A 13173-nucleotide genomic window follows, 5' to 3' on the forward strand; every position below is an offset into this window, starting at 1 on the left:
AAATCAGTATCACTTGCAATGATAGATAGATAGAACACTTTATTGCACATAAAAACACATGCAAAGGATCACAGCACAGAAAGAAGAAAACAGAAAAAACAATCGTGTGCAAAGGCAGCTTTATGATGATAATGATATTAGGATTCTAACGATATCCCAAGCATCTGTACATCTATTCAAGAATTTAGAGGTTATGGTGGAATAAAAAACTCACATCCATACTCGTATGAACGACGAAAACATTACATTTCTTTTATTGACCTGTCAATTTCTAAGCAATGCTCATAATTTCGTCGCTTGGATTTACGTTTTATCGAGATACAAGCTATCTTTGTACGAAATTTCATCAAAATTGGTAGAGTAAATGTGCCTTGAAGAGATACTTAATAGAAAGGCAGATAGACTTTTGCATTTAAAATACCTATTAGTATAGCTGTAATAACTTAGTCTATAAAGATTTTGATTTATGTACTAAAGAAAATCATAATTTTGCAGTTAGAATATCGTTTTAATTAATAATTATTTACTATTTATCGTTTAGCATTAGCGCGCAAACTTTTAGCGTGTAAGATTATAAGATAGAGATAAATCGTTCGCAGGTCAGGTGCGGTTAATACTGTGAAATCACGTTTGCAGCCGTTAAGTCTGATTGGATCCAAAATATATGTGCATTGCAACAGCTAGCAATAAAACTGTAACCCTGATAAAGCCTCGCCTGGTGATCTATTCGAAAGAAATGAAATCAATAAAACGAAGTTACTACCTTGCTTGAAGCAAAACCCTTGATGTAAAGAAAACTTCTTTCTCTTACGTTTTTAGTGTTTGCTTGCTCAGTACTCAAATGTAGAAATCTATCAACTCTATGTCCGTCTGTCATTAAGTCACAGCCATTTTTAACTCCCGACCCAAAAAGAGGGGTGTTATAAGTTTGACGTGTGTATCTGTGTATCTGTCTGTGGCATTCTAGCTCCTAAACTAATGAACCGATTTTAATTTAGTTTTTTTTTTTTTTGGAAGGTGGCTTGATCGAGAGTGTTCTTAGCTATAATACAAGAAAATCAGTTCAGCCGTTTGAAAGTTATCAGCTCTTTTTTAATTACTGTAACCTTCATTTGTCGGGGGTGTTATAAATTTTTAATTTACCAAGAATTATCATACCAACAAGGTGCATACATTTTTTCCTTGTTGAATAGTTAAAAAACATCGCGTATCCCGACCTCTATTTGGACGTTAGCACATTAGTAGGTATGCAGTTAGATAGAAAATTATTGCAATCATATTATAATAATTCATATATCTACCTAATGTATTCGACCAAGATAATCCAGTCGGATTTGGATACGGATTGTACAAGACCAATTTGCACCTGCCAGGTATCATGTTAATAAAATATTTTTAAATTTTCTCTTCTTTAACGTCATAAAACTCGCTATAAAAAAAACATAAAGTGAGTACTTAACTGATTTTGTCGCTAACGGTGCAGTGCACTTAAAATTACAGGGTTTCTATCACCAACACTTATCATCCTTTAAGAGGAGTTTATTCGTAGCGTGCTCCAAACAAATGTAGTTTGGTTTTCACTTATATAATATATGGACCAGATTTCTATAAAAATATGTAGTTTTAACATCACACGGCAAAGATTTGTATATAAATCTCTAAGCTTTGGAACACCACGGACAAATTTTGTTACTAGAACCACTAGAACATAATTCGTTCGCTTACTAATATTAAAGTGAATTATTACAAAAAGAGACTTTCAAGCACAAGTCATGCAGATCTGTGTTTATATAATAGGTACGCAGTCATACGCATCGTGTTCATGGCTTGGGTTGGAATACTGGTTTTGCGCCCTCTATACTACTAACATCTTGTGACGTTTATGTCCTAATTACAAAAAAAATCTTGCGATTTGTCAAAAACTATTTTTTTTTTAATTCGGTCAATTTGTTATTAATTGGGTTTGGTTAATATTCAATTGAGAACCAAACTGAGTTTGTATAGAGAGTGCTGGGGAGCGCGAAAGATACACTTCTCTTAAATTAGTGACAATTTAAGATTATATTTTAACAAGTCACCATATTTATCACCACGCCATCTCGCTGCCATTGACTCCCATAAAGCGGTTCTTAGAAGCCCTCACTTTGATCAAGTAAACAATTTAATGGTTTATAAATGCGTAACTTACATCACTCTGCAACTGCCAATTAAAGCCGATGCACACATACGATTTGACGACAGAAATCTCTACTAGTACTACTTACTCAGATAGGCAAGTGGGATAATATTCTATTCACTAGGATAAGTATTTTATCCCAGTCACTAGGAAATTACAGTTATTGTACCGAAAGATCGCGCGATTAGCCATCCCGTCTTCTTTTGCTGAAGTAACCTATTATAGAAGACACTAATTGAGACTTTAAAAGGTTGCCAGTGAAAAAAATCTGGAAAGCGGTATGTAGTTTCTTCAGCTATCGACTCAGTTGCTCAAGCAATTGTGTAACACATGGTCAGCCTAAACAATGCCCCCAAAATTCTACCCATGATCTCATTATTTATTTAATTTTGATGTCATTGTTTATGTAATTCGTGTCTAAATGTCATTCCAGAGCGACTTAAAAGATAATCCTGAAGATAAATCTATGGAGATTTACTGACATGTTACGGACATTATCTAGCACGGAGCTCCTAGTAGGTACTAAATAAAAATACCTATCCGCACTAAGGCTGATATCCATAGAGCGAACTTTGACTTTACTCAGACTTGAGACATTGTTAAAACGTGGCTGCCATAAATCTGTCTCATCCATACTAATATTATAAATGCGAAAGTGTGTCTGTCTGTCTGCATGCTACCTTTCCACGGCCCAACAGTTTAACCGATTCTGACGAAAGGTACAGAGTCAGCTTATATCCCGGGGACGGACATGGGCTACTTTTTAGCCCGGAAAATCAAAGAGTTCCCACGGGATTCCTAAAGACCCATCCACTTAACCGATTTGTATGAAATTTGGTACCGAGGTAGATTACGTCCCTGTAATTTACATAGGCAACTTTTTATCTCGGAAAATCAAACAGTTCCCACGGGATCTTTAAAAACCTAAATCCACGCGGACGAAGTCGCGTGCATCCTCTAGTTTCAAATACAAACTGAGCAAAATCAAATTGCGTTCTATAGGTCCGACACTAGCCACTTCTGTGTAAACTATGCCTTACAAAAACGTCTCTTGGTGGTCAAACGCATCTACGGCTTTGATCTTCTAATAAAAAAGTGTCAATTTAACCACTGGCCCATTTTTTCGGTGCTGATTGCACTCTTTATTAATTTGGCACTTGGCTATTTTCCGCGATAAAAATCAGGCCAAGGCCAATTCAATATGTTTGCAATTAGAATGACCGACGTTTTTTTCTTGATTGCAAGTAAATTTAAACCAATTTCATTCAATTCCGAAACACACAGCAGATGGCGACCCGGCTGCAATTTTCGGATAGGACAAATCGTGCTGAATTCTCAGAAAATCAAAAAAAAAATCGACTTCAATAACCACTAACACTACAAAGTAAAGTAATAATTAATTTATTATCGAACATGTATACAAGAGTTAGTGTAGTTCTAGAGTGACATTTTTTGGAACCGGTGCCAATTATTCGCGCCGCATGAACCATCAACTTTTCATACCTATTATTATTTTTGTGACTCCACATTGGCTCCGCATTGGATTGGATGTCCGTGGACATCCAATCCAATCCAACTTGGATCCATTGGAATGGATCCAGGTTTTTTAAATATCCCGTGGGAACTCTTTGATTTTCCGGGATAAAAGTAGCCTATGTGCTAATCCAGGATCCATTCCAAATTTCAGCCATATTTGTCAAGTAGTTTTTGCGTGAAGGACTAACAAACATACACACACACATACCTACATACACAGAAACTTTCGCCTTTATAATATTAGTGTGATAGTGTAACAATCGCGTAGTTGGTAGCTCTCATTGAAAACTCGATTCTCGACTACAGATATTGTAATTAACTACCTCTCGTTACCGCACTAAAGTTCTAAACATTAGTTCCAATCAACGGAGCGTTATCGCTTTCAGCTACAATTCCACTACTACGATGTATTCTCGATAATGACGTTACAGAGGATGTTCGCGTCATTACACCGCTTTACGATAATAAACGGTAGGAGTATTAGTGACTATTCAGTTGTAAGTACTTACATGTAATAATACAAGTGTAAAATGTATAACACCCCCGACAAGTGAAGGTTACAGTAACTAGAAAAGAGCTGATAACTTTCAAACGGCTGAGCCGATTTTCTTGGATTATAGCTAAGAACACTCTCGATCAAGCCACCTTTCTAACGAAAAAAACTAAATTAAAATCGGTTCATTCGTTTAGGCGCTACGGTGCCACAGACAGATACACAGCTACACAGATACACAGACACACAGATACACAGATACACAGATACACAGATACACAGACACACAGATACACAGATACACACGTCAAACTTATAACACCCCTCTTTTTGGGTCGGGGGTTAAAAAAACATAAATTGAGTACTTAACTGATTTTGTCGCTAATGATGCAGTGCACTTAAAATTACAGGGTTTCTATCACCAACACTTATCACCCTTTAAACGGAGTTTATTCGTAGCGTGCTCCAAACAAATGTAGTTTGGTTTTCATTTAAATATATTTAAACCAGATTTCTATAAAAATGTGTAGTTTTAACATCACACGGCAAAGATTTGTATATAAATACTGTAAGCTTTGGAACACCACAGACAAATTTTGTTACTAGAACCAATAGAACATAATTCGTTCGCTTATTAATATTAAAGTGAATTATTACAAAATGAGACTTTAAAGCACAAGCCTAGCAAAGTGTGTTTATACAATACGCACTCATACGGATCGTGTTTAGGTTGGAATACTGGTTTATTGCGCACTCTATACTACTAACTAACATCTTGCGACGTTTATGTCCTAATTACAAAAAAAAAATCTTGCGATTTGTCAAAAATTTTTTTTTTTTAATTCGGTCAATTTATTATTAATTGGGTTTGGTTAATATTCAATTGAGAACCAAACTGAGTTTGTATAGAGAGTGCTGGGGAGCGCGAAAGATACACTTCTCTTAAATTAGTGACAATTTAAGATTATATTTTAACAAGTCACCATATTTATCACCACGCCATCTCGCTGCCATTGACTCCCATAAAGCGGTTCTTAGAAGCTCTCACTTTGATCAATTATTTAGTAATTTTTTTTTCGTGAACACATTTTTTTTTTGTGATGTAACCACAAATTCACGGTTTTCGCATTTTTCACTTCACTTGTGCTATGTCTTATAATACCTGCCAAATTTCATGGTTTTAAGTCAAGGTTTAGGTTTCAGGTTTCTTGACAGCCAGACAGACAGACAACGAAGTGATCCTATTAGGGTTCCTTTTTTATTTTTGAGGTACGGAACCCTAAAAATGTTGAATTTCACTAAGGAAAACTAAGGTAAGCATACCAATAAATCCAAGGCAATTAGAACGTACACGTACATTGAATTACATATACGAATAAATCTAGAGAAGAGATAAACACATTTTCGAGTAACATCAAACTTAATCGAGACGTAAACTTTGAAGCTAATTGCCCTAAACAACTTTAAATCGTTAACTTGCGAACCCCGAGCTTGAGCCAAATCAGCGTAAACTGATTTACTACAACTGTATCAATAGAATTTGACTTCACGAATGATCATCATTTTTAACCCAGGACCCAACGAGTGTTATAAGTTTGACGTGTGTATCTGTGTATCCGTCTGTGGCATTGTAGCTCCTAAACTAATGAACCGATTTTAATTTAGTTTTTTTTGTTTGAAAGGTTGCTTAATCGAGAGTTTTCTTAGCTATAATCCAAGAAAATCGGTTCAGCCGTTTGAAAGTTATCAGCTCTTTTCTAGTTAAATGTAACCTTCACTTGTCGGGGGTGTTATAATTTACACTTGTGACTGTCGAGTTTTATGGTTAATTCTATTGTACATATCTCTAAACTACATTGACAGATCTATAGTTCGCGACAGGTCGACATGGCAATCGGGTTATCAGGCGGGGCATCTCCTGCACTTTATATATCTACCCGCTTCTCCTATGGCCAATTAAAATGGTCCCAATATACTAGCATTGTGGTATGCGTTTCATATCAAACAATGACAATAAACCCATGCTAGTTGGATTTTGAACCTATCATTGAGTTGCCAAAGGCTTTGTCTGTGAATGGGAATTCTCTAATTTCCGAGAAGCCTTATTTAGATCTGTCAATTGTCTCTTCCTAATTGACATCTAAAGTTAGAGATTTGACAAGATCAGACATTAATGAGCTCCTTAGGCAACAATGGCAGCTGCTTACCTTACATTACATATTATATTATTATTACTAAATCATGTACCAAATATCATATAAATTGGTTAAGCGGATGTACCTTTAAGAATCCCGAGGTAACTCTCTGATTTTACAGGATAAAAGTAGCTTATGTCCGTCCCCGAGATGTACAAGTAAACTAACTCCCTACATTTCATCAGAATCGTTTAAATTGTTGGGCCGTGAAAAGCGAGCAGACAGACAGACAGACAGACTGTCTGTCTGTCTGTCTGTTTCGCACACAGACACATTTTCGCATTTATAATAATATATGGAATATGGATAGTATATGGATTATTATTTTTTACCAGATGATTCCCACGACTTCGTCCGCGTGGATTGAGGTTTCTTAAAATCCTATGGCACTATTACGGGAAACCCTTTTAAAAAAATCTTTTTGAATGGGAAATACATTTTTAGGGACAAAAATAACTTATGTGCTTCTCCGGGAAGTACCAAATTTCGTCTAAATCGATTAAGTGAATAGCCCGTAGAAACGTCTATATCCGCTTTCGTAAAAGACAGACAAACATATTTTCGAGTAAATAATATTACTAGATGCTGCCCGCAGCTTCGCCTGCGTGGATTGGTCAGATCCGCTGCAGCATCAGGATTAAGGAGTTGGAATCCAAATTTTTTATGGAACAATGTCACAAAATTCCTTTATCGATTAAAAAGAAATTACGCAAATCGGTTTAGAAATCTCGGAAATATCAGTGTACATAGGTAGAAAAACACAACTCCTCCATTTTTGACAGTTGGTTAAAAAAGTAGCCTATGTTACTCCTTGGTTAAGCTTCTACTTGTCTGTGAAAGTCCCATCAAAATAGGTTTAGCCATTCTGAAGATTAGCCCGTTCAAACAGACATACACTTCAATTTTATTTATTAGTACGTATAGATTAATATGAATTACTTCACGTAAAGATATAGGAATACCTATACTAGGTTAGATATACTTACTACAAAATATTAACATGTACAACTTTACATGTAGACCGTATGACCTAATTGTTTGTTTAGTAACTGCATGCTAAAAAGTATGACACTTCATTAATTTTAAGGAGTAACAAGACTGTCACTCTAGAGTAACGACTAACGACACTAACTTTAAATGTGTGACCCAGATTTCATACTAGAGTAATATTTCCATGAGAAAAAATTTGACAGAGTAATTTTGTCTATTCGTTATTGGAGTTATAACGCGTACAAAGTGACAATGAACTCGCCATATTATTTTACTCTTTTTGTCAACTGTCATTTGAAAAGTACGGTTAACAAGGAAAGTATTTTGCGTACAAACCTTTTTTTATACATTATTTAATTATCATTAAGCATTGCATGAAAACCTGTATTATTTAGTATTGTAAAAAATATTAAGGCACGAGTACTTAACCAGAGACGATTAGCTGATAGAGATAAATCAATTGAAATGAATCTAGAAGAAATACTGGCTTTTTGATGAAGATGAAGGTGAAAACTTTGTTTTTATTAAGAGTACGTGAAGGAAGGATAAACAAACAATCAAACACACAATAATATTAGTGTTATATAGATGATCTATTTTTATACGGGAAAGCGGCTGTGGTGATGATGACCACATCATGATGGTGCAGCTGTGTTGGTAGTGATGATGAGAATGGTGCAGACATTAGTGGAGTTGAAGAGCTACATTCGGATGAAATCATTTTCATTGGAGGTTAATTCTTTTGTAAACACTATATTATTTTTTGTTAACCCTACTTAATCGGATCATATTTATATCTATAACCTTACAATATGGCAGCCGTGGTGGTAATTTCTCAGATAGTACGCGTTAGACAGAACTGCACTTGCACCATTGGTAATGTTACATAACCCAATTGTAACCAAATAACTAAGTAATTTATGTAGTCCACAAATATAAAATATAACTTTTAACCCGTATTTAGTTGTATTTTTAAGTTATGTGTATACATGTAGTCATGTACATAATATTATGTAGTCTAATTTTAGTATATGAACTTTACGAGTAGGTATCTTGGGTTTTTTTTTTAAGAATATTAGCCATGCTAATCATGACTAATACTCCCCTTTCCCCTCCAATTAAGCGTAAAGCTTGTGCCAGGAGTGGGTACGACAATAGTGCAACGGGTCGGGCTTGAACCGCCGACCTTTAGGAATTCAGTCCGCTCGTCAACCGTTGAGCTATCGAGGCTTATATTTACTTGCGGCATGTGATTATTTCATGCTTAAAACTATGTAATGACATTTACCTGATGAAAGCGATGAATATAAGAAAATATTGTACTCAATTACTTCTCGCAGCACGAAGACTTGGCAACTCCTTCGATGTCAAATAACACTACTGGCCCGCTTTCGGACCGAGTTAATATTTGTTATTGTTACTGAAATACTATTTCGCCCCAAAGGCCCTGAACTTAGCCTCTATTCCCAGTAGTTCTGTTCATCAGTTGTATTGTATTTACCTGTATCACAGCCAGTAGTACAGTCAATAAAACTACAGAACTAGTGAGACAAAAAATCCAGTAGTTCTGTGCAAGGGTGTGTTGTCTTACTAACTCCCGACCCAAATAGAGGGGTGTTATAAGTTTGACGTGTGTATCTGTGTATCTGTCTGTGGCATCGCAACTCCTAAACTAATGGACCGATTTTAATTTAGTTTTTTTTTTTGTTTGAAAGGTGTCTTGATCGAGAGTGTTATTAGCAATAATCCAAGAAAATCGGTTCAGCCGTTTGAAAGTTATCAGCTCTTTTCTAGTTACTGTAACCTTCACTTGTCGGGGGTGTTATAAATTTTTAATTTACACTTGTTCACAGAACGAGATGATGCTGCCTGTGACTTCGTTCACGAACTTAGACCTAACTTATGTCCTATAAATTGCAACATACTTTAAATTTTGACGAAAAATCAGCAGCTAGACGCAGACTGTTAACCTTTCATATTTCAATCCCTCCTTAAGAAGAAGCCCGCACTGCGGATTTTCACCGCATGATTTTTTAGCAGAATACTGTGGCATCGAAATTGAATGAAACCGCCTGCGCGTACTTTTGACGTGACAATGTCTTATAATTCGATAGATCCGGCTGCACGCACGAAAAAACATGACTCATGCGGCGTTACCTCGCTCTGAGGCGTTCCATGTAAGGCTTGAAGTGCAAGCGAGAGCGCGGAACGAGCGACAAAGAAGCACAATCGGCCTTTGTTGTCACGTTCAACTATCGTCAGTAAACCGACTTTACAGACAACCAATTTTTTTTGCTCCTAGTATTGCTTGCGGTTCCATGTCACAGAATTTCACGGATAAAATCGCGCAGTGGAAATTCGCAGTGCGGACTAAACCCTAACCGTCGACCTTCATATTTCAACATCTACTGAAAACTTCTTTACGTACGAACGAACTTAGGTATAGGTATTATTAAGTCGGTAAATTATTGAACGATTGGCGTAGCAAAATCACCGACAATTTTATTTCAGAAACTAACGTAGGAAGAGAATATTTATTACGACAATCGCAAGAGCTAAAAAAAAGTTTGTATATTTAGATATTAATATTACGTAAACTTCCTATGCAGATTCACTGTTTTACGCGGTCAATGATCTAATGTTTGAAATTGCGGCATTTACAAGAAGCATAGTTTATGTGGACTAAAAATACCACCGCTGCATGATTTACTGAGTTGCATATTTCGATTTTAAGGCGCTCTACATATAAAAAACTGGCCAAGTGCGAGTCTCGTGCACCCAGGATTGTACTCGGGTATTTTTTCTGAAATTTTGCACGAAAAATGGACCACGGTACGCCGGCGATTCCGGCGTGTGAGCGCGTTATTATATTAGATTAGATTCCGACAACAGGGACTTATTTAGTACTAGCCGACGCCCGCGACTTCGTCCGCGTGGATTTGGGGTCTTCGAAATCCCGTGGGATCTCTTTGATTTTCCGGGATGAAAGTAGCCTATTTGTTAATCTATCGCCCGTCCCGAATTTCAACCAAATCCGTCCCGTAGTTTTCGCGTGAAAGAGTAACGAACATACACACAACACAAACAAACTTTCTCCTTTAAAATATTATAGTGAAATAAACAAAATTTAACCAAGTAACAAATCAATGAAACTGTGAATTTTGTTTTTGTTTTATAATTTAACCTGGCTGTATCTACTTTCTTTCAAAATTCAAAACCTCCTATTCTTTAAGTCGGTTAGTAACAGACAGGAATTTGCTATTATCAAAACTATGTTATCAAAGACGCCAAATCGTTCAATCGGTCAATCACCTGAGCTATTCTAGATTTTTTGCGATATGTAAACAAGATAACTACTCGTACAATACTTTAATCACATAATCTATACTAATAAATAAAATTGGAGTGTCTGTCTGTAATTTCGAAATAACTACCACATATTAAGGTCATATGGTTATTTGAACGATACCATAACTGAATCACACGTTTTTAAAATTTTTGTCTGTCTGTCTGTCTGTCTGTCTGTCTGTCTGTCTGTTTGAAAAGGCTAATCTTCGGAACGGCTGAACCGATTTTAACGGGATTTTTACATACAAGTAGAGGATTGACCAGGGTGTAACATAGGCTACTTTTTTAACCGACTTTCAAGAAGGGAGTTGTGTTTTTCTACCTATGTACACCGAAATCTCCGAGATTTCTGAACCGATTTGCGTCGTTTCTTTTTTAATCGATAGAGGAACTTTGCGACATTGTTTCATAAAAAATTTGGATTCCAACTCCTCAATCCTGATGCTGCAGGGGATCTGATCAATCCACGCGGGCGAAGCTGCGGGCATCAGCTAGTTTATCAAATTAATCATTATGATAACTGTGTCATGAAAGGCCTTTGCACACAGCAGCAAAAGGCCTCTTAGGCTTAGCAATGTACCTAAGTATCTGGTTCGTTTCCATGTTTGATATGTAGGTACATAAACTACTAGTTTTGGTAGAAGTATTTGGTAACGGTAGGGTGGTGACTAGCCACGGCCGAAGCCTCCCACCAGACGACTTGAAAAATAACGGACTTTCATACAAACTTTTATCCTCTATTAAGCCCCTTTAGGAGTAGAAGTTTCGAAAATCGTGAATGATACATTTTTTTTCCTAACCGAATGCCTAAATACCAATTTACATGGATGTAACTTTAAAAATGAAGGGGGGTTCATACAAACTTCCATTTTCTATATAACTCCCTTAGCGGGTGAAATTCCAAAAATTCTTTCTTAGTAGATGCTTACGTTATATAAAAGGAATCTACTCTCAAAATTTCATGTTTCTAACCCCAGTGGTGTAGGATGTGCATTGATAATTGATAGTAGGTATATCAGTCTGTCAGTCAGGACAATTAGTCTTTTTATACGATAGGTAGAGTCCCTTTCTAAAAGTAAGAAAGGTTCCCTTTTTAGAAAAAGACAAATCTGGTAATTAGAAGACGTTCAGATTGCAGTTCAAATTAAATTGTCGAACTGTTGAAGCTTTAATATGCGTTTCACCAACCACTATCATACTGATGTAATGAGTTATGTAGATCTATGATTGAATTTCAATTATCAAGGTTCCAAATCCATATCGAAAAGAACCATTAAGAAACTCGATACTTTCAAGTCGATCGATCGATCTATCAATACTGTGACCTACATAATTATTATAATAAGAAATACTCTTCATAAAAGCTCGATAATTTTTCTCGCGAAGGGGCATGCAACCAGCGAAAATCAGTTAATGAACCGACGCTAAAGCGTTCGCTCGTACGTATGCGCAGACGCCGCTGGTACGTGAATACATCGCGAGTTACGAAAATGTTCGAAATTTTGGATTGCGAAAATTCGATGTTTGATTAAGTTTTCTGTATTTATTGTGTGCTGTTTACTGTGAAGTGTGCCTTTGACGACAAAATGGAATTTTTCAATTGGATCGTGAAAATTCAATTGTAAGTAGATTTTGAAAACGTGCCATTTTTACTAGTGACATTTTTGTAGAACATGTTTCATTTTAATAATATATCTAGGAAAATGAAACGCACCCAAATTCATTACTCATAATAATTTAGATGTTAGAAAATTAATGTCGCTAAAGCTTTTACAAACTTAAAGCTAAGCAAACTTTAAGTTATTAAGGGTCCAAACTATATTATGTAAGCTTAGGACATAAGGTAAATTATATTAATGTTAACTTTGCTAAATTAAACATTTAAGCAGTTCATTAATAAAATAATAGTAAATAATCAATTGACTCATTATTTAGTAGGTACAATAGCATTTGTTCGCGACTTCGTTCGCATTATATAATTAACAGTCTATGGTACCTATTTAGGTATAATTATAGCGCTGTATCATTGAAAGAATTTTCATATTTTAGTTCAGGAGGTTATCCCCCGATAGGTACAAAGTCACAAACTAACATACCTAGTATACCACTTTATAATATTTCTATACTTATAATGATAACCGTGGCTTCATCCGCGTGGGTTTCAGTTTTTTAAAATCCCCTAGGAGCTCTTTGGTTTTTTCGAGGTAGTAAAAAGTAGATACCTACCTAAACTATGGCCGTCTCTGGAGTACCCACAAGCTATCTTTGTGTCTACAAATTACAGTAAAACTGATTAAAAATGAAAATGGCCCATGAAAAGCTTGGAGACAGACAAACACATTTTCGCATTTATAATATTAGTAGATATGTATTCATTATATCCCAATTATCCAGTAGCTTAGCATAAATGGTCTGTTAGTAATAAAATCGATTAT

The 13173-nt window shown here is 35.9% G+C and overlaps 1 protein-coding gene across 7 annotated transcripts in view; it reads left to right on the plus strand.

The window, feature by feature from the left end:
* Positions 1-12163: 12163 nt before the first annotated feature.
* Positions 12164-13173, plus strand: part of LOC123868120 (collagen alpha-1(XVIII) chain-like) — an 86570-nt gene continuing 85560 nt past the window's right edge. For all 7 annotated transcript variants that reach the window (XM_045910490.1, XM_045910491.1, XM_045910493.1 and 4 more), the window contains exon 1: positions 12164-12359. In XM_045910490.1, coding sequence (XP_045766446.1) covers positions 12325-12359 — 35 coding nt within the window. In that variant the 5' untranslated portion in view covers positions 12164-12324. The remainder of the gene's footprint in view (positions 12360-13173) is intronic.

The sequence above is a fragment of the Maniola jurtina genome, chromosome 9 (assembly GCF_905333055.1).
Source record: "Maniola jurtina chromosome 9, ilManJurt1.1, whole genome shotgun sequence".
Classification (NCBI taxonomy): Eukaryota; Metazoa; Arthropoda; class Insecta; order Lepidoptera; family Nymphalidae; genus Maniola; species Maniola jurtina.